Raw genomic sequence first — 23,407 nt, 5'->3', positions numbered from 1 at the left:
TTCATTTAAATTCTTCACCTAAGCTTACATACAACAGTATAATTAGTAAAAAAAAAAATTAAATAAGTAAAAATAAAAGAATAATGTTTTCTGCTGCTCCCGTTAGGAGTCGCCACAGTAGATCATCATGTTCCACATATTTGATTTGGCATAGGTTTTTACACCAGACACCCTTCCTGACACAACCTGGCACTAAGTATGCACTGTCTTGTGCAACCCCAGTGGCTGGGTATTTTACCTAATCTATGTGTCTTTAAACTGGGGGGGGCAGGCACCCAGACACAGAAGAACATGCAAACGCCACACATAAAGGCTCCCATCAGTCATGAGGTTCGAACCCAGAACCTTCTTGCTATGAGGCAACAGTGCTAACCACTACACCACCATACAGTAGTAAGTTATCGTAAGCATACGCTTAATAACTAATGTTTGTGGAGAAACTCTCTGTTGAACCCAACAACAAAATGTTTTACTGTCATAAAGGGTTTCATGTGGACCCTTTTTTTGTGAAGAACATTTAAAGAACACTAAAAGAACCCATTCTTTTCTTCACACATAGTCCATAGATGCTTAAACTTTAGCAACAGTATCTTGGAGTTTTGTATACACCATGAAAAAGGGTTCGTTGGACTTCACTGGATAATTAAGGGATGGAACCATTTCTGATATGGAAACACTTTGTTGTAGGTATTCGATAGACAGTCTTTAAGGGTTCTCCCAAAGGGGAAACTGAAAAAAAAAAAATCCCTAATGGGTTCAGTGGTTGAACACTTGACACGACTTTGCTTTAATTGGCAATGTTTTTTCACTGGTGCTGGTTCTTGGTTGTGGAAATTGAGCAATGGACTTTCCTGGTACTGGTCTTTCATGCACTTTCGTGGAGTTGAATGAAGTGCATCAGTGCGTTCAGAATGTGTGTTGCTCTTGATACTGATGGGGAGGTTCATTGCCCTCTGGTTCTTTGACTGTTTGGTTGGTGCTGATGTTCTTTGCCCAAGCTGCTTCATGAACACTCTGGCTGAATGATGCTGCATTTAGAGCTGTGGTGGTGTTTGTTGTTGGCTTGGTGTTTGGATCATATGTAGCATGATGTCAGATATTAACAGTTTTTTTTGTGATCAAAAAAACTATGGCAGTTTGTTCACAGCTATAGCTTTGAGAAGGATCTGCTGACCATCCAAAGTTTCTCTTCTTTTTTTTTGTTTCCTTTTTGAATTGTAAAGCAAGCCTGAACTTATCATTATTAACATTACTCAAACACTCCAGCTAGATATACACTAACTGGCCACTTTAATAAGAACTTGTTCTTGATTCTAAGATTCCTGTTCTTGGCTGCAGGAGTGGAACCCAATGTGTTCTTCAGCTGTTGCATGCTGAGATGCTTTTCAGATCACCATGGTTTTAAAGAGTGAATATGAGTTACTATATCCTTCCTGGCAGCTTGAACCAATCTGGCCATTTCGCTCACTCATTGTTTTTTGTTTTTCGCGCCATTCTGTGTAAACTCTAGTGACTGTTGTGTGTGAAAACCCCAGGAGATCAGCAGTTTCTGAAATACTCAACTCGGTCCATCTGGCTCAAACCAACACCCATACCACAGTGAAAGTCACACTTTGAAATCACAATTTTTCCCATTCTGATGTTTGAAGTGAACATTAACTGAAGTGCTTGATTTGCATCTGCATGATTTTATACATTGTGCTGCTGTCAAGGGATTGGTTGATTAGAGAACTGCATAAAACAGCAGGTGAATAGGTGTTCCTAATAAAGTTGTTGATGAGTGTACATCTCAATTCAGCAACATAGAAGTTAATTCAACACCTCATGTGTGCTTTCTCACCTTTAAGTCTATGAGCCCAGTGTAAAGCGATGTGAAATAGACACAAAGTTAGCTGTTCTTTGTGGATGAGAAAAAAATATCTTTACAAAGTGAAAATTTGCTGAAAAAGGATGTGGGAGCGGTACAGGTGTGGAAAACTACTGTCAGAAATTCTTCACCTGTTGGTCAAATTGGTTATAATTGGCTTCAAGAATTCAGTAGGATTTTCTTGCTCACCTCTCTCAGATGTTCTGGTTCACCACAGGGGTAGATGAAGCCAGAACATTTATCAGGTTTATTTTTAAAATACAAATAAGTGATGACATGATACAAACAGCGTGTAATGAATCACATCTGTTTTGTTTCACAGGTGTCTCAACCCTCTTTACAATGGAAAAGCTGTTTGTCTGCCTGTTGGTCATTGGAATGGCAGTGAAGGCCCAGATCTGTCCGAAGCGCTGTGTGTGCCAGATTTTATCACCCAACCTTGCAACACTTTGCGCAAAAAAAGGGCTTCTGTTTGTGCCACCCAACATGGATCGGCACACGGTGGAGCTACGGCTCGCTGACAACTTTATAACAAGCGTCAAACGGAAAGACTTTGCCAACATGACCAGGCTTGTGGACCTCACCTTGTCAAGGAATACGATAAGTTACATTACGCCTCATGCATTTGCAGACTTGGAAAACCTTCGCGCCTTGCACTTGAACCATAACAGACTGACTCGAATAGGGAATGACACTTTTAGCGGCATGTCCAAGCTACATCATTTGATTCTCAACAACAATCAGTTGACTCACATCCATCTGGGAGCTTTTAATGACCTTCTGGCCCTGGAGGAGCTGGATTTGTCCTATAACAACCTTGAAACGATACCCTGGGAGGCAATTCAGAAGATGATTAGCCTTCATACACTCAGCTTGGACCACAACATGATTGATTACATTCCAGAAGGTACTTTTTCCTTGTTACAAAAACTCAACCGACTGGATGTGACCTCCAATAAGCTCCAGAAGCTTCCACCAGATCCTCTTTTCCAAAGGGCGCAAGTTCTGGCAACATCAGGAGTTCTTACTTCTTCATCATTTGCCCTCAGTTTTGGTGGAAATCCTTTGCACTGTAATTGTGAGCTTCTCTGGCTTCGCCGACTGAGTCGTGAGGATGATTTGGAGACTTGTGCGACTCCGCCGAACTTATCTGGGCGATATTTCTGGTCTATTCCGGAGGAGGAATTTCTGTGTGAGCCACCCCTTATCACGAGGCACTCTCAAGAGATGATGGTGCTTGAGGGTCAACGTGTAACCCTTCGATGCAAAGCAAGAGGAGATCCTGAACCTGTGATCCACTGGATATCACCTGATGGCAAGCTAGTCTCAAACTCCTCACGTGCCATCATTTACAATAACGGGACCTTGGATATCTTGATCAGCACAGTGAAAGATACCGGATCTTTCACTTGTATCTCTTCAAACCCAGCCGGTGAAGCCCACCAAACCATCGAGCTTGTCATTATCAAGCTTCCATACATCAGCAACAGCACCAATAATATCCAGGAGCCAGATCCAGGCTCGTCTGATATTTCCACATCTAGTAGAACTGGAGCCAATGGAAGCAACCACACAGCAGACTCGAAAGTGAGCTCAGATAAGCGGGTGGTCATAGCCGAGGCCACTTCATCCACAGCACTCATCAAATTTAACTTTCAAAGGAATATTCCTGGAATTCGCATGTTTCAGATCCAGTACAATGGCACCTACGACGACTCTCTTGTTTACAGGTAAGCTAATGCAGTTTATACTGTAATTGAAAAAAAAACAATTTTTAATGACCGAAATGTATCAGGACGATGACACATAACTGAGAGAGGACACATAACTCACATGCGTAAGAGATGATAACTATGAATACACTTCTACATATTTGAATACCTGAATACATCTTCATATTTTCAAGCGGGAAAGTGACTCCAAATTCAGTATCAGTGTTTAACTCAAGCAGCAATTATATGTATTTTGGATACTATCTTGACATATCACGTACATTTCAAAAAGAATGCTGGCCGATATCCAAAAGTGATGATGATAGCAGTTACGCCATGCCCACCTGATGTGACATGGATGACTTAATGCTCCCTGTTTTGAATGAAGGGTTAGCAGAGCACATGAGCAGTCATTAGAATGAAATATAAAACATAAATTAAGGAGATGGAAAGAAAAATCCATGTGAATGAAATGGGGGGAAGCCATGGCCTAAAGGTTAGAGAAGTAGCTTTGGGACCAAAAGGTCGCTGTCTCAATTACCTGGACCAGCAGGAATGGCTGAACTGCCCTTGAGCAAGGCACCTAACCCCGAACTACTCCCCAGGATGCTCTGGGTATGTTGTACATCGCTCTGGATAAGAGCGTCTGCTAAATGCCGTTAATGTTATGTACTGTAATGAAATATAACTGGATTTTAGTTTTAGTCAAGGATTTCCTCAATTTCATTTAACAGTGGATTCACGTCATTGTAAATAATACAAAACAGAATAACTGTTTTATTCTATCCACATTCACTTGATTTTAAGAAACGGAGCATTTTTATTTTTTACAAATTCGATAAGCAAAAACTTCATACAAAATGTCCGTCAAAATCATTTCCGCTTAAGATGTAAGCAAACCGGCGAAATGACAGTAGCAATTTGTGAAATATGCGATAATAATTCTTGAAAAAAAAGATTTGTTCTTACCATCAAATACTTTCATTCAATATTTTGTTGCTTTTTTTCTGTTGCATTTTTGGGGTTTTGTTTTCAAGTAGAGTTTTTATTTTGTCCTCAGTTGGTTCAGTAACGCTCCGGTTTCCCCCACAGTCCAAAGACATGCAGGTTAGGTTAACTGGTGACTCTAAATTGACCGTAGGTGTGAATGTGAGTGTGAATGGTTGTCTGTGTCTATATGTCAGCCCTGTGATGACCTGGCGACTTGTCCAGGGTGTACCCCGCCTTTCGCCCGTAGTCAGCTGGGATAGGCTCCAGCTTGCCTGCGACCCTGTAGAAGGATAAAGCGGCTAGAGATAATGAGATGAGATGAGATGGTTCAGTAACATGGTCTGCCATTTTCTTCTTCTTCTTCTTTATGGTATTTTTGGTGGTTGGCAAACCAACTTAAGGTGATTACTGCCACCGACTGGGCTGGAGTGTGGAACAGGAGGGTTTTGTTGTTTTTTTTTTTTTTGGGGGGGGGACTGTATTCTTTTAGCTATTTCTGTTTCTTATAAATACTTGATAACAGTGACTTGATGCGCTCCACCATTTTGTTTTTCTCTACTCATGGTATATGAGCTGATAACCTAGTAGTAGAGTAGCCAATCAGAGCAGGCAATTGCTCATATCCAGTGAATGTGGATAAAAAATAAGAATTAGCCAAGGACACTTCCATGTTATTTTTTGCAAACTGAATATATATAAAAAATAAATAAAAACAGTCCTCACTAATGGAGACTTCTGGACTTTGCTGTGTGGCTACAAACACTTATGAGAGTGTGCAACCACAACTTTTAATTACACAGAGGCCATTAATGGCAATTAGCTTAATGAGCATGGCACATCTTCACTGTTAAGCGACTGAGGAGTAATTGAACCCGAATTAGCTTTAACCTATGACAAGCTCATTGTTCTTCCTCATTAGGTTTCATGCATAGCTTATAACTCCCATAACATGAAAAGTTTGGCTTCGCAGGAAATGAACACCGCTGTTTAAACTTACAATTAAAAAAAAAAAACCTTAAAAAACTCGATAATAATAAAGAACAACAACAGCAGTAGCAGCAATAATTAAAACATACGAAGTAAATGATATCACAAATGGAGCTCACAGAGATCACTGTGTGCTGTATTTCACACTAAGTGCCGTCTGTTTCTCATAAATAATATTAGTAACAAATTCTTTTCTATCAAACTCTAAGGACACTTCATAAGGTTAAGGACACTTAACAAAAACACATACATATTCATTGATGCATGTGTTTTGCATTTCATCAAATAATCATATATATAATTAAAGAGAGAAGGAAACACAGTCATTGTGCACCTAAACAACTAAACAGAGATGAGTGAAATGGGTTATAGAGCTTCAGTTGCTGTCAAAAGTTTACATACATGGGCATGAGTGTCAAGGCTCAACATTAATGGTTGTCCAACTGTCTGGGACAACCAAATGTTTGGTCTGGACAAGTCAAATCCACATCTGCCTGTCCGATGGCACGAGTTGAATATTAGTTGAAAATCACAATTTTTATAGTAATTATTCATGAGTTACATCAATAAAGTTCCAACAAAACCAGTTCAATCATCTCCATCCAGCCGTGCTGTTTTTTTTTTTTATAAAATTCCTGAGAAGCCGAGTGTAGCAGGTGTGTGTGTGTGTAAAAAAAAATGATCATGTAATATCTAATTACATATTATTTGACTTTGAATTCATCAAAATCAGAGAAATGGCAATCAAATACCTCAATAAAATAAATATCTGTGGTGAATCTTTATTTTATTCAGACATTCATTGTATTTTTATTTTGTAAGGTTCACATTAACGATCACAAATGTCATAGAATAGTTTGAGGGAATTTTATGACAGTGCCAAACTCACTTATGGTTCGTTTTCATTCACAACATGATTCTGTCACCCTTATCATGTCTAACTTGTTTTCTTTTAGATTCATTTCTTTAAATTTGTTTCTACTTCATGTTATACTGGATTAATTTTTTCAAGTTTAACTTTATTTCCTCCAGAAGCTTTGAATTTGGGTGAGTCGAACTCTTAAAACTGCAGATCAGGTAACTCGTTATAACAACATATACACCATAATGGGACATTGGATAGTTTTTTTTTTTATTCTTATTACAGTTAAAGTTTGAGTTTTATTGAAAAAAAAATCTAAATCATTAAAGCATAATTATCATAACTATACCTGCTTTTTAGCTCATCTGGCCGCAGGCCAGGCCGGATGAGCTTATGCGATCACGCATCGTCCGTCGTCCATCTGTCGTCCATCCATTGTCCGTCATCGCTGTCCATCCACAATTTACAAAAATCACTACTACTCCTACAGGATTGATTGGATTTCCATCAAACTCACACACAATGTTCCCCAGGTGGGTGTGCATAAAAGTTGTCAAGATGGTGGCACCACCTGTCATATTTACAATTTTATGGGTTTCTTGGCCAGTATGAGCAACAGCCTCGTTGAGGCTATTTTTGATAAACTTTGTTAACCACTTTCATTTCATTTCATCTCATTATCTCTAGCCGCAGGCAAGCTGGAGCCTATCCCAGCTGACTATGGGCGAAAGGCGGGGTACACCCTGGACAAGTCGCCAGGTCATCACAGGGCTGACACATAGACACAGACAACCATCCACACTCACATTCACACCTACGGTCAATTTAGAGTCACCAGTTAACCTAACCTGCATGTCTTTGGACTGTGGGGGAAACCGGAGAAACCCACACGAAGAACATGCAAACTCCACACAGAAAGGCCCTCACCGGCCATGGGACTCAAACCTGGACCTTCTTGCTGTGAGGCGACAGCACTAACGACTACACCACCGTGCCGCCCACTTTCCTTTCATTGAATGAATAAATGCATCATAATAAAAAGGTTATGGTCAGGACAAGTGAAAACTCTTGCTGCTTGTCCGACTGGAGAAGTGGATTAAAAAGTTAATGTCGAGCCCTGAGTGTCCTCATGGACATGAATGTCACGGCAATATTGGGATTTCACTTATTTCTTTGAACTGTTCTTTTTCTTTGGCAGAATAATTGTACAACATAAATCTTTAATCGAAAAAAAATCAAGAATTTGGTTTTCTGAAATCAACACAGGGTCCAAATTATACATAAAGGGTCAAAAAATTACATACACCCACTGAGATTATTGATTCAGTGGTGCTGAGCGTTCCAAAATGTCTTTTAACTTGCCAAGACCTGTTCACTTTCTGTTAGTGATCATGATTGATTATCGCTGTAACTGTGTGTGGGACATCCATAGTCAAAAATCTCAGTAAATTTAGACCAGTGTGAGTCTTTGGCTATATTTTATGTGTTTAAATGAAACAGAAAAGGAAAACAAGAAAACATAATCTAATACAATTACAGTGTGATGCCACCATTACTGGTTATCTATCTATCTATCTATCTATCTATCTATCTATCTATCTATCTATCTATCTATCTATCTATCTATCTATGTTTTATTACATTTTTCATGTATTATTGTTCTATTCATTTATTTATCTATTTTGTGTGTTTGTATTTGTTTATCATATATAATGCAACATATTATCCAATAATAATAATAATAATAATAATAATAATAATATCATTACAACTACTACTACTACTACTAATTATTATTATTGTTTTTGTATTATCGGTATATTATTGCTTATTTTATTTTATATATATATATATATATATATATATATATATATATATATATATGGGCGGCACGGTGGTGTAGTGGTTAGCGCTGTCGCCTCACAGCAAGAAGGTCCTGGGTTCGAGCCCCGGGGCCGGCGAGGGCCTTTCTGTGTGGAGTTTGCATGTTCTCCCCGTGTCCGCGTGGGTTTCCTCCGGGTGCTCCGGTTTCCCCCACAGTCCAAAGACATGCAGGTTAGGTTAACTGGTGACTCTAAATTGACCGTAGGTGTGAATGTGAGTGTGAATGGTTGTCTGTGTCTATGTGTCAGCCCTGTGATGACCTGGCGACTTGTCCAGGGTGTACCCCGCCTTTCGCCCGTAGTCAGCTGGGATAGGCTCCAGCTTGCCTGCGACCCTGTAGAAGGATAAAGCGGCTAGAGATGATGAGATGAGATATATATATATATATATATATATAGAGAGAGAGAGAGAGAGAGTACACTGCAACCCTGCTATAACAAACTTCTTGGGGGACGTCCAGATAGTTTGTTATATCAAAAAGCTATAATACTGAAATGGACCCACTTGTCACACCAGACACTCTTACGTAAAACAAAGCCAACTGAGTTGAATTTATATTTACGCTTAATTTACTTAAATATTTATGAAGTAAAGGAAATAAGTCAATCTTAAATAAAGGAAATAAATCACACTCACCATTGTTTGCTTGCTGCATCTTCTTTCTTTTCAGCCCATCATGTTGATTGCAGTTATGGACGATGTCTCAGAGATCTTTTTTATTTTCTTTAAAAGTTGAAATTGATTTTTTCAGAATGCCATATTCTTTAGACAAATTCAATGCTTTCTCACCACACTTTAGATGGTCCAGGATATGAAGCTTGTCTTTGGAGAGTATCTTACATTTACGAGTGTCATGTAAGCAGGCGGATGACGGATGTAATTGTAGGAAGAGTATCGATTTAAAAACAGGCAGACAAACAGTTCAAAAACGTAAGATAAAAGCAGGGTCATGGAATAGGCAATGGTTGAGTGAGGTATGAGCAGAATATCAGAGTTAATAACAAAGGCAATGTCCAAAATACAAAAGCAAGTCAAACTCAGTAAAGCAATAGATAAACAAAGGCTTAGTAATGTGAGACACTAGGTACAGCGAGTATACTTTGCAAAGTCTATCAGTGCGTTTACATGCACATAGAGAAAATAGAATTTCTGCTGTAGCTCGACTGAAATCGAAGTTCTAAATGCCATGGAAACACCTTAGCTCGGCTGAAATCGAACCGAACTGGATTTCTCGTAATCGAGCTACGCGACCTAGATTATGCGATTGTAGCCGAGCTACTTAGTGCATGTAAACCCTATCGAGCTACGTAGTCGAGCTACTTACTTCAGCACTGCCCCTTCCGGAAGTGACGAGTGACGAGACCACAAGCGGGAAACACAACAGCCTCGGTCGGCATGACAAGAGTAGTAGTGGCGAGCAGTAGAAGAGGTCAGGAGGAACAAGGAGAACGAACGAACACAGAACTGATAACTTTGTTTATACTCTTGAATAGCTCTTCTTCATGACGACAACCGGAAGTGTACCAACACAATGGGGCGTGTAGCGCCACCTGTGGCTCGGGTGCACAATGTACCTCACACAATAGCTCGATTTCCTTGTGTGCATGTAGGATTGGATTTCTCTGGCACCCCTGCTGGGACCCTTAGCTCGATTACCGACAGTAGCTCGATTTGGATGTGCATGTAAACGCACTGTATGTGTTTAGGGAGTCCTTACAAATGCGTGCTGTGATTGTGCTCTAATCCAGAACAGGTGCGTGGTAATTAGTCCTAATGGCACTGCACACTTGTGGGAGCTCAGAGCACCAACACATGTGGACAACAGTGCTTATGGAGTAAAGACTCAAGTAAAACTGCTTTTAGCTCTGCTTTTTGAAGTCACTGATAGCCATTCTCGATAACTGTTAGTGATTGACGCCTACCGGTAAGTGAGGCTAGTTAAACCTTTGTTTTATGACGTTAACACGTATTGCTAACTTGACTGCGTACTTGATTATTTATTGTTTGTCTCTGGTGGAAAGAGGAGCACATGGCTCAGTGATGTTTTTATTTTGAAGACTCCGACTTATTGTCACCAAAGGCAAGATTCGTGAACTTCGTTCATTATATGCGAAAGTTCGCAGTAAAAGACTTTGTTATAGCAGGGTTGCAGTGTATTTGGTGCACGTGCCATCTGTTAGTTAATTTATACATTTTGTGTCCTCAAGATATACAGTATATGGTACATTTCACGTTCTTGTATATGGCCATTCTCCTGTCAGAAACACTTCATCATGTCTCTGGAGCTTGGGCTTCTCTCAGGTAGTTCTTCGTGCACACCAGAAACTTGCTATTTTTTTTCTCACATGTTCCTTTACTTGCTCTGTAAGTTTGTATTTGCATTTATTCTTATTTTCGTTTATTTTTATTTACTTACAATTATTTTTATTTTCTTTACTTCATGTTTTGTTCCCCAGTTTGTTCATTTTGTCAAATCCCACCCACTTGCTAGCACACAGCCACGGTGAAAGCTAACACATGCTCATGTTCTCTGTGACACATGAAAACACTGCATCTTTCCTCATTTCTATTCACGAGCTGACATATGCCTCTGATTGGCTAATGTTGCTCTGATTGGCATACGAGAGAGTAACTCTACCCCTCCCATCCAGATAGCTCAACAGTTTTACTTTCTTTTTCCAAGACTGGAATACCCTGAAAGATTTTAGCTGCGCTGCATGCACTTTCTTTTTAAAAATCCAACACTGCAATAAAAACTGAGAAATTACTGAAATATACAAACATAATATCGGCTCATGGGTTCCAGTATGCGACTGATTCTTTAAGAGGACAGATTCTACATTTTCTTGTAAAAATGGAGGATTCTCAGTCACTTTTTGAGAGAAAAAAGCACATCATTCAAAGTCTTTAAGTGCTTTTCAGCGTGGCATGGGGCTGCTGATAATTGCATTGAGAGCGTCGTCTCTGAGTGCAGTAACCATCAGCCTGTCTGGAGGGGAAAAAAAACCCACGATCACTTCCATTAGTGCAACAGAAAATGTTCTGCTGCTGAAATTCCTGAATCAGGCTTCGGTGGTTCTTTTCTGTGATGAGCGAAGAAGATGTAGTTGATTAAAAAAGGAAAAAAAAGAAGAAAAAAATAAACTCAATAAAATAACATCTTTAATGAATATGAATCAGATTTTAGATCAGGATGATACTACAGCAATAAATCTCAGTAGTAATAATAATAATAATAAGTAGGGCGGCACGGTGGTGTAGTGGTTAGCGCTGTCGCCTCACAGCAAGAAGGTCCTGGGTTCGAGCCCCGGGGCCGGCAAGGACCTTTCTGTATGGAGTTTGCATGTTCTCCCCGTGTCCGCGTGGGTTTCCTCCGGGTGCTCCGGTTTCCCCCACAGTCCAAAGACATGCAGGTTAGGTTAACTGGTGACTCTAAATTGACCGTAGGTGTGAGTGTGAATGGTTGTCTGTGTCTATGTGTCAGCCCTGTGATGACCTGGCGACTTGTCCAGGGTGTACCCCGCCTTTCGCCCGTAGTCAGCTGGGATAGGCTCCAGCTTGCCTGCGACCCTGTAGAAGGATAAAGCGGCTAGAGATAATGAGATGAGATGAGATAATAATAAGTATTTTAGGAAGTTCATTTTTACAAATTGTTTTGCTAAGTGCTAATGTGAAATAACAGCTGGTCTGCTGTGAGGGTTCATATAATTATTCCACCATTACTGATGATATTTTAGCATTTATTTATTTAAATAAACAATTATCAAGACAATTAATCAGTGTAATTTTACACCATAACAAAATAACAAAGGAATGAAAAAAAAAACTGAAGGAAAAGAAAATATAGAAACCCACTCAGCTCTCAGCTGGTCATTAATAATATAGTCATGACTAGTCTCATTTAATTATTTATAATAATTATAATTTTTAAATTATTAATTTATTGTATTACTTACATCTTCTTCTTTATAACAGCACTATTTATTTAACTTGGTGCAGCAAGCCCCGCCTCCTTTCTCATTTCATTCATTGGCACATTTAACCAATCCTGATTGTTTGTCTCTTAGTATTAACATTAGCCAACAAATAGCAATTAAATAATCAAAAACAGTTTTTCAGTGGTAGCATGGTGATGTATTGGTTAGCACTGTTACCTCACAGCAAGAAGGTTCTGGGTTCGAGCCCAGTGGCCAACGGAAGCCTTTCTGTATGGAGTTTGCATGTTCTCCCCGTGTCTGTGTAAGTTTCCTCTGGGTGCTCTGGTTTCCCCGAAAGACATGCAGGTTAGGATAACTGGTGGCTCTAAATTTACCATAGGTGTGAATGTGAGTGTGAATGGTTGTTTGTCTCTGTGTGTCAGCCCTGCATTGATCTGGTGACTTGTCCAGGGTGTACCCTGCCTCTCACCTATTGAGGTATTTCACCTGACGTCACAGGGTCACGTGACGCCCTGGTGTCCGCCATTTTGAACGTCAAGCTACATACTAACGCTGCAGACAGAGAGGGAGAACCGGCTTGAAAAAAAATGTGTTACAGACACCTAGAATAGATTAATTTATCAGTAAGCACTCTATAAATAACCATGGTGTTTGCTTGTTGTGCTGTGGGCTGCCACAACAGACAGGGACAGCGTGCAGGACGCTCCTTTTACCGGTTTCTAGTGATGGGAATTTCGGCTCTTTTTCGGGAGCCGGCTCTTTTGGCTCTTCTTACTATAAGGAGCCGGCTCTTTCGGCTCCCAAACGGCTCCTGAGATTTTATTTTTGATTTAATTGCTGCAATTAACTAGTTAATTAATTACATTATATTTTATCAATAGGATGTTTTCCATTTTATTTTTTAGTTTTTGTAGCCATTGTAAAGCTTTGTAAAGTATAGCAGTGTAACAATGTTCTAGCTATAGAAATAAAACTTACCAATTAATAAATTATTTTCTCACAAACATAATGCAAAACTATGTTATATTACCAATATAAAATACACAGCTGATTTTCCCCTCCTCAGGTGCCTCACAGACTCCTCTCCCCTGCGCTCCACAGCTTTAAGCATTACACCAATTTTCGTATTTTCGCAGCTGTGAATGACATCAACCAAAAAAAGTAGGCGTACACCATGCTACTTTTTTTTCCTTTGAATGGTAATAGACAACACAAAGACGCAATCGGACAGCAACTTTTTTTTGTGAAAGTCTCTCTTTCTCTGAGGCACCTAAGGACAAAAAAATAATTCAGCTCCCCAACTCGGCTCCCACCGAAGAGCCGGCTCCCGTCATTCACTTCAAAGAGCCGGCTCTTTGAACCGGATCGTTCGCGACCGACACATCACTACCGGTTTACTACTGACCCAGACAAGAGGGATTACAGCTGTGAAAAGACAGGACTGGGAGCCAACAGAGTACTCCAGACTTTGCAGTGATCATTTCATTTCAGGTTAGTTTATCAGTTAATGCAGTTTTGATAAAATATATAGCAAAAAGTAAATGGGTCAGTGTTTGTTAACCCATCTGAGCAGTGAAACAAGGCAGTGTTAATTTGTCTAGGGTTGCATGTAGCAGACATCAGACATAAAACGCAATAACAGAGGCTAGAAAGAAATGGGACACAGAAATAAACAGGGAAATTAAGTAAAAAGAAAGAAAGAGAAAAAAAAAAGAGCGCGGATCTCCAAACACATGAGAAGCCTATCTTACGCACATATCACGCGGACTCCACACACGCATCGCGTCTGAAGTCATAACTCATCGGGGAAATCGTGTCCGCATTGGCATGTTCAAAAAACAACCTCGCGTCAACAATGATACCACACGCAAGAAAAAAAAAACAAAAAACAGTCAGGCTACTCAACAACCAACCTGGCAGCAGCAGTCATTGTCATGTAAACACAACACTTCGGATATGCAAATGCTTCCCGTTACACACGATTGCTATGTCAATAAACATCATTTTGCCAATATTTTAGAGACCCCCCCAACATTTCCCAAATCATGTTTTCAAAGGATCTCATGTCTGTTTCAGGGGATCTCGGATCCCCCGAGTAACAAGACAGTGTTGTGAACATAGCCTACCTTGTACCGTTTCAAACTGCTGGGGTCATCCTTCATCAAACTGTTGACTTCTGTCGACAACCTTGGCTCCATACCAAGGCTGGGTACAGTGTTTGTGATAAAAGACAGATCCAATTTAACACGAATCACAGTTTACTTTCTTGTTAAAATGTGCAAAGGTCTCCATCATCTCATACTGGCTTGCACTGAAGGACTTAAGCGTGCCGTCCAAAATGGCTGCATCACGTGACTTGGTCACGTGGGTGAAATACCTCAATAGTCAGTTGGGATAGGCTCCAGCATGCCTGCGACCCTGTAGAACAGGATAAGCAGCTACAGATAATGGATGGAAAACAGTTTTTCAGAAATAATAATGTTAAAAGTACATTATTTTAAAAATCTATATTGCTAACTATATAGAACATGAACAAATTATAATCAAACAACTTTCCACTGTGTAAAAACTAAAAATTCATGGTGATTGTTGCATGAAATGATTCAAAATCTTATTTGTTTTGTTAATTTTGTTCTGAAGCTGGTGTGCTCATGTAGTAATGCTAGCTTATTTCCTCCAGTTTGTCATCTCTCAATGGTAATAACACACTTTTGACTCAAATCAAGCCTAATGCATAACTCCGCCTTCAAACATTTAGGCCACGCCTCCTATATTGTGAAAAAATGGTTCATTTTCAAAATTTTGCAGGATTGTTTTTATCTTGTTCTTTTAAACATGTTCTTTTTGCTGACTGATGCTAAACTGGTGCGCATAAGCTTCCTATATCTGTCAGCTCCATTATTTAACCTTAGGTTAGTACAGTAAACGTGTCACACGATTGAACGCATTCATTTGACACTGAGCAGTGCACTTAGTTTCATTAAGTACACAAAAATAATCCTTTTAATCGACCCCCCTGAAGAGTCATCTAAATAAAAGAATGATTCTTTCCTGAATTGCTGATCATGAGAGTGATGATGAAGCAAAAATATCTACAGGATCTGCTGCGCTGCTGTACAGGGAGCTGAAGTGAAAGCTCCAGGGTTAGATGGTAGACATGAATCAATAATGGAGCTCAGATTTCCGCTGTGAGTTCAGGAGCTGGGATGGAAGGAAATAGGACAGTGAGAGAAGTTGAGCAGTCTGCTGGAGGGAGATAAAGACTGAGAAACAGAGAGAGAGAGAGAGAGAGAGACATGGAGAAAAACAAAAAGAAAAGACATACGTCATCTGTCAGAAATCTCACTACAGTTTAATGCACACCTTCAGACCCTGCATCTATCATCTACTGTAGGTCACATGATTCACTGATTTTTCTTCTTCAGAATGAATAAATTAGGAAAACAAAATCACTGATTGGTTCGCTGAGAGATCTGGGTAGTTTATACCAGCAAACAAAAAACAAAACATGAAATACATGTTTATTGCCAAGTGTCTTATTTGGCAAGGGTTTAAATGTAATTTTTTTTAGTTAATTTACTTATTTTTATAACTAAATGTATTTATTAATTTATTAGTACTTTATTTCAATAATAAATTAAATACATGTTTTTTGAAGATTATAGAAAAAAGTGCATGTTTTAAATGTAAAATAATCCCTTCAGCGATGCCAAACAGCATTTTACAGACTTTTACCCTGAGTACTGAATTCTCATTTCCAAAACCTCTTAAAACTGAACGATAAAATAATAAGAAAATAAATGCATTTTAATTCTTCTTCTGCATTTATTTTCCTATTATTTTATTTTTTATTTATTTTCATTTCTGCATTTATTTTCTTATTGTTTTATTTTTATTTTGCCATTTATTTTTTCATTCCTTCATTTTTATTTTATTCCTTTTTTGTTCTTTTTCAACATATTTTTTCTTATTCTTCTCCAGATTTATTATTTTTATGCCATGCCTGTGATTACATATATATAAGTTCAACAAAAAGTAAAAATCAGTAAATAATGGCAGTAAATAATTACATACATTTACAAACTTAATTTATTGTCGTAACATGAACATTATATCAATATATTAAAGCTACACAATCACCATAATCATTTTTTTTAGAATGTGAAAAGTAATGTTAAATAAACTGTGAAAACCCAGGAACATCATGAAATATACATTTGATAAAAAAAAGATCAAATTATTTAATTATAGATTCAATTATTTAATTAATTCTGAAAAAAAACAATGTAATACATTTAATTGTTTATTCAGAAGATAATAATGTATATTTGTTGTTTAAAATAAAAATGTACATCTGAAATTATATTTATATTATTAGTTTTTAATTAAATTCAAATTATGCATTTGTGCTTTTGGGTTCTTTGATTGAAGGAGGAAATGTTGAAATGATGAAATGTTTGATGCCAAACTGAACGTGTCCCTATCTGAAGGGATTCCAAGCAGGAAATAAGAATCTTTAGTTCTCCAATGAACCCTTAAAGAACCCTTTTTTCCAAAAACGTACCAAGAACCAACACCAACTACACCCAGTAAAGACATACAGTACACTGTTCCAAAAGCAACGTTTATGGGAGGAGTCTCCAGTGTCAGTGCTTTGTAACATGACAAACTCATTAACATCATGAGACAGAGAGGAAAGAAGCTGCTGAGGGATGGACTGTTTCTAGCTTCTGTAACGGAAGTGAGAAGAGAAACTAACTTATTCATGTTAAACGGAACTATAAATGGATAAAAAACTATTTATTATAATTGTTGGTAAATTGCTGTGATATGAGAGGGATAAACACTTTGAGATGGGCTGCTCTTGGAAAATAATCCAATTTGGGGCGGTAACAGGAACTCTGCTTCAGTATAACAGCACACACACACACATTTTATATATATATGGACTCTTTGTGTTCATCCCAAACGTAGCGCTATTCAATATTCAGGCAAAGCAAAAAAAAAAAAAAATGCAATCAGTCAAATCTCTTTTGCGTTTGACTCTCACTCTGCTGAATGCACATCTCTGTCACGTCTCTCTCATGCATGAGAAGCGTAGAAGTGCAGTGGCTGTAAGTCTGATTGAACCTTGCCGTACCTGTGTCGCTGTGCTATCGCTCCCAGAGCCTTTTTTCACTTCGCACACTAACAATGACATCTCTTATCGAGCACACACACACACACACACACACACACACACACACACACACACACACACACACACACACACAGACTCACCCACTCTCCACCTGTCTCTGCTTCAGTGAGACACACACTTGCCTCATTCAGAGCACTGAAAGGATGCCTGTGCATTCAGAACACACACACACACACACACACACACACACACACACACACACACACTTGCACTTTCAGTGGAAATGGGATTAGCTTCTAGCACAGGACTCAGACTGAATGAATGGAGATTGTAAAGAAAAATGGGTGTGTGATTGGAGTGGAGTCAGTGAACATTGTGCGGAAATAATTTCAGCGTTCAGGCGGGTCACTGTTAATCGTCTGCTTTGATAATGAGATGTGAACGGAGCAGAGTTCTCAATTATTAGTGTCAGAATTAATCAAATGGCTAATCATGTCATGGATCGTTTTAACAAAATCAGAGAACAATGATATTTTGTGATTCCTTGATGAAATGGAGTGTCTCTCTCTCTCTCATACGCACACACACACACACACACACACACACACACACACACACACACACACACACACACACACAACTGCATTATATCTGCAATGACACCTTCTTAAAGAACAGCACGTGACACTTTTATCTGTTTATACAAGCGTACCTCAAAAAGTTTTCACCCTCACCCATAAAGCATCACAGGGGAAAGATTGTTCTTGCATTATTTTTCGACATCGTCTCTTAACTTCAGTGAACTTGGTCCACCGATGTTCAAGCTTCACTATCCCTTCATGGAAGAAGGTCACATCTTGAGCCTCCAGATACTCTTCAACAGCATGGATGACTTCATCATCACTCTGAAAATGACGACCACATGAGTGGGATTTCAGTTTGGGAAACAGATAAAAGTAAGGTGGTGCCGGCTCAGGTGAGTAAGGTGCACAGGGCAACCATTCAAAGCCACATTTGGCTGCTTCTGCCCCTGCCACCTGTGCTGTGTGGACGAGCGCATTGTCCTGGAGCAACAGCACGCCAACTTGAAGCTTTCCTCTCCTTTTTTCTTTGATTGCTTCTTTCATTTGTTGCAGTTCTAATGCAAATAGTCCCCGTTAATGGTTTGGTCCTTTTGCAAGAAGTCAGTCATGAGCACTCCCTCACTGTCCCAAAACACAGAAGCCATCACCTTGCCGACAGATACCACTTGATGGAACTTTTTGGGAGGCAGAAAAATTGTGTGTTTCCATTATTTCCCTTGATTCATTTATTCAGGATCAAAGTGGTGAACCCATGTGTCATCCTGGGTCACACATCTCCTCAGGAATTTGGCTGGATCAGCCTGAAAACAAACCAAAAGTGTACTCAAAGTTTCCAGTCTCTTCAATTTTTGATCTGGTGTCAACATTCAGGGCACCCTTCTTGCAGACAGTTTGCTCATCCCCAGGATGTCAGTCAAAACAGCATGACCTGAGCCAACACTGAGGTCCATGGTTTCCACTATGTGTTGAAGAGTCACACATCTATCATTCATGACCATGCGGTGAATGGCCTCCACTTGATTGTCTGTGGTCACTGATTTTGTGCATCTTGACTGTGGGTCATCTTTGGTGCTCTCCATGCCCCGCTTGAAATCAGCAACCCACTTCTTTACAGTTGAATAGCAAGGGGAGTCCTCACCAAGTGTGTTGACCATGTCTACGTGGATTTCCTTGAGGGTCCATCCTTTATCCGTAACTGCTTATCGTGTACAGGGTCATGGGCAAACTAGAGCCTATCCCAGCTGACTATGGGTGAGAGGCAGGGTACACCCTGGACAAGTCGCCAGGTCATCGCAGGGCTGACACATACCGTAGAGACAAACAACCATTCACACTCACATTCACACCTACGGTCAATTTAGAGCCACCAATTAACCTAACCTGCATGTCTTTGGACTGTGGGGGAAACCGGAGCACCCGGAGAAAACCCACGCAGACACGGGGAGAACATGCAAACTCCACACAGAAAGGCCCTCGCCGGCCACGGGGCTCGAACCCAGAACCTTCTTTATGTGAGTCAACAGAGCTAACCACTACACCACTTTGCTACCCTCCTTGGGGGTCATTCCCTTGTTATGCAGATACTTGATCACAGCTCTGGCTTCTTTCTTGTTCATTTTTTGGTTGCCCTCTCACCTACTGATTTTCAAAGGGCGTCACCTTCAAAGAAATGACGACATACATTTGAGTTTTTGTGGTCAGTGACATAAGGCTTTATAGTATAGAGTTATGGGGCAGCACGGTGGTGTAGTGGTTAGCGCTGTCGCCTCACAGCAAGAAGGTCCGGGTTCGAGCCCCGTGGCCGACGAGGGCCTTTCTGTGCGGAGTTTGCATGTTCTCCCCGTGTCCGCGTGGGTTTCCTCCGGGTGCTCCAGTTTCCCCCACAGTCCAAAGACATGCAGGTTAGGTTAACTGGTGACTCTAAATTGACCGTAGGTGTGAATGTGAGTGTGAATGGTTGTTTGTGTCTATGTGTCAGCCCTGTGATGACCTGGCGACTTGTCCAGGGTGTACCCCGCCTTTCGCCCGTAGTCAGCTGGGATAGGCTCCAGCTTGCCTGCGACCCTGTAGAAGGATAAAGCGGCTAGAGATAATGAGATGAGTATAGAGTTATGCCCCAAAATGGGAGTTAAACCCCTTGTTTCCAGGTGAGGCTGAGAACTTTATGAAATACCCTCGTAGCTACTTCAAACAAGTCACTTCCTGTTCTCACTTATGTTATATTCACTATAAACACTAATTCCTTCATACATCTTAAATATATATATACAGGGGAAGTACTGTATAGTTTTATTTATATATGAGGTTTTTCCTTACTTATCAATGTTACAAAAATATTGGCACCCCTACTTTTAATAATTCCTTTAATGTTTAAAAAGATTGAAACACTTCTAGAGGATATTTGTTCAATTAACAAATGCAGAACATTTAAAAAAAAAGATGTTTTATTTTCAGGTTTGTGCATGTGGACTTCCTGTTCATTGTTCATGTGAATAATTGTGGATGTCTGAACATCCCTAAAGACATTTATAACATGTTACATATATCTGTGTGTTTTTATTGCCCTGACTGTGCTTAATGGTGAGCTTAATAATAATAATCAGGGTCCTTATTCATGTATTTTCTAATCTTGTAATGCTGACTTTTTTCTCTACACACAGAATGATTCCACCGACAAGCAAAAACTTCCTGGTGAACAACCTGGCGGCTGGGACTCAGTATGATCTGTGCGTCCTTGCCATCTACGATGATGCCATCACGTCCCTCACGGCCACACGTGTTGTTGGCTGCGTTCAGTTCACCACCGAGTCTGAGTACCTCCGCTGCCACTTCATGCAGTCGCAGTTTCTTGGAGGAACCATGATCCTGATTATCGGTGGTGTCATCGTGGCCTCTGTCCTCATCTTCATTGTCATCCTTATGATCCGTTACAAAGTGTGTATGAGCGCCAACCGCGCCAAGGCAACTGCTGCCACCGGGGTGCAGCCCGACGTAGCTGTCAGTCCCTCAGCAAATAAAGAGGTCGCCATGGTCCACGAGGGTGGGGACGACTGCCAGAAATGCACCGCTCCCGGATTCCCAGAGTCCCTCACTCAATCTTCAGAGACTTCTCTTCCTGATTGTTCCACTGAGACGTCCATCGTGAGCCAGAGTTGGGACATGGGAGGATCTTTGGGGTCCATCAAGCCGAAACGTAGGCCAGCGCCAAAGCCAGAGGAGAAGACTGACCCAGCACTTGGTGTCGAGACTCACAACACCAACCGTAACAACTCCAAAACACCACTTCTGCGTTCCGTTCCTCCATCAGGCCCCGCCCCTTTGCTGCCTTCTCGCTTCAGGGACACTCCCATCCTGAGGAGGGCACCACCTCGTCCCTCTGTATCAAAATATCTCACACTGCCGGCGGAGGGGACGCGAGCTGCACCACGCAGGTACTCGCTAAATGAAGACTTATCCAAACACCACTGCTACGCTGGCAAGCTTGGGAATGCTCGGTGTAAGCGGAGTGTGTCCATGAACGGAATGCTAGCCAGCGTGGAAAATTCAGATTTAGATAAAGGGGTATATTCAAGTTCAGAGTGGATCCTAGAGAGCACGGTGTGAATGACTAGCTAGTGTCCTACATTGTGTGTGTGTGTGTGTGTGTGTGTGTGTGTGTGTGTGTGTGTGTGTGTGTGTGTGTGTGTGTGACTGATTATACTGATTCGTAAGAATTCTTATGATCCAGCTGGTGTGTAACGTTGATGGATTTTAGCTGTTAGCGCTCTTAGCTTTAAAACTTCACAGCACTGTTTATAAAAATCCAACTCGTACCACGTACATGCCATAGAAATCTTACGAATACTGTGTGTGTGTGTGTGTGTATGTGTGTGTGTGTGTGTGTGCGCACATTTGCATGTGAGTTTTGCAGTTTTTTTTTCCTTCTTGTTCTCAATACTTGTATTTTTTATTTGTTTTTTATTTTTATTTTTTTTTTTAATAATCAACTTCTCTGAAAGCTTGTGGATAAACAGGACGCTTGCTTGCCTTGAGGAAATTTCCTCTTTCTGCTCATTGCGCTGACAAAAAAAAAACACGTCAGTGCCTTTGTATGAAAAAAAGAAAAGAAAAGAAAAGCACTCTGGCCTCAGTACACTGATTGAGGACCACATTTCACCAGACTGAGGAATATTTCACACAAAAAGCCTTTCTTAACCTTTCTTTAAGGAAATACTGAGAGACACAGAGAGAGAGAGAGAGAGAGAGAGAGAGAGAAAGCAAAGAAGAAAAAAAACATGGTATTAAATACTCAAAAAACTGGACCTGTTATTAAAGTGATATTTTTTAAAGAGAAAAAATAAAAACAAATCAAAGGGTTTTTTTTCTTTTCAGTGACATTGATATTGCCTTAATTTGAAGGCACGAAAGTAAAAAAAAAACAACAACAAAAAAACAAAACAAAGAAAAGAATAAGTGTACAGAAAGACAACATCTACTGTGTTGGTATGTTGTGTAAAATAAAATAAAAAAAGAGAAATGACTGCACGTGTGTCAGTGGTGTTATAAAGGTGTTATAAACACAAAAATGACCTGCTGAACCAGAAGAGGAATAAAGCACCAAAAAACTGGAGTAAACAATAAATAAGCAAACATCATCCATTTTTTATTTTTGATGTGGTGTTTTTAGAAATCATGTGTCAAGTTTCACTCATAAAATGTTTCCGAATTCCAAACTTTCTAATTAATGTTAACATTACAATTATTCTCACTGACAAAATCGAGGTTATTATTCACCGATATTCACTGAGACTGAGACAGATAACTATTTTAGTATAAATACACAGGTGATTATTTTTTAAAAAATTCATATTAAAAAATAATTTATTTCAAACTTCAAAAGTGGCATGTAATGTAATAACAATGAGGTGCAGACTTGTCACTTATCTACGCCGAGTCACATAAAATACTTTGTTTTGCAATCGATAAAATAAATCACAATTCCACCGGACCTTTGAATAGTTTTAGACCAGACTTTGTAGCATCTTTAGTGCTTTAAGGAACAGCATTTTCTTTCATTATTTGTAATTCTTCCTCACTTACAGTGGCAAAGCGATTGGCCGCCATTTTGCTGAGTCACTTGAGGTGATTATCAAGAAATAGTCTGAATTTCTCAAACAGTCAGCACACAAGATTTTCTATAATCACCTCTGTATTTATACTAATTTTTTTTATTAAATATTTGATTTGACCTTTTACTCGTTTGGTTCAAATTTTTTTTTTCTCTTTCTAAATTTTAACAAACATTAAAGTGACAGAGGTTGATGTATTAAAAAGATGAATAGTATATACCTCCCTGTGGAGCTAGAATAACCCCTAGGTACTTGAATCACACGCTGTATTGCATGCTGCCTCATGCCTGTGAAGGAGAATGAGCTGGAAAAACACCGCATGCTAATGTTTACAC

General features: G+C 39.7%; 1 protein-coding gene across 1 annotated transcript; it reads left to right on the top strand.

The window, feature by feature from the left end:
* The first annotated feature begins 2,197 nt into the window (after nucleotides 1-2,197).
* Nucleotides 2,198-21,567, top strand: lrfn5a (leucine rich repeat and fibronectin type III domain containing 5a). The gene is made up of 2 exons (XM_060932960.1): nucleotides 2,198-3,597; nucleotides 20,625-21,567. Exons 1-2 carry the CDS (start codon nucleotides 2,210-2,212, stop codon nucleotides 21,565-21,567), a joined length of 2,331 nt encoding a protein of 776 aa, XP_060788943.1. The 5' UTR covers nucleotides 2,198-2,209.
* Nucleotides 21,568-23,407: the final 1,840 nt, after the last annotated feature.

Source organism: Neoarius graeffei, chromosome 11 (assembly GCF_027579695.1).
Source record: "Neoarius graeffei isolate fNeoGra1 chromosome 11, fNeoGra1.pri, whole genome shotgun sequence".
Taxonomy (NCBI): domain Eukaryota; kingdom Metazoa; phylum Chordata; class Actinopteri; order Siluriformes; family Ariidae; genus Neoarius; species Neoarius graeffei.
This window is presented reverse-complemented; position numbering and strand designations above follow the sequence as displayed.

Bases quoted from the DNA above. Each gene is read 5' to 3' on its own strand.
- lrfn5a (XM_060932960.1), top strand. From the start codon at position 2,210: ATGGAAAAGCTGTTTGTCTGCCTGTTGGTCATTGGAATGGCAGTGAAG. The intron at 3,598-20,624 runs GTAAGCTAATGC...CTCTACACACAG, and splicing joins GACGACTCTCTTGTTTACAG to AATGATTCCACCGACAAGCA.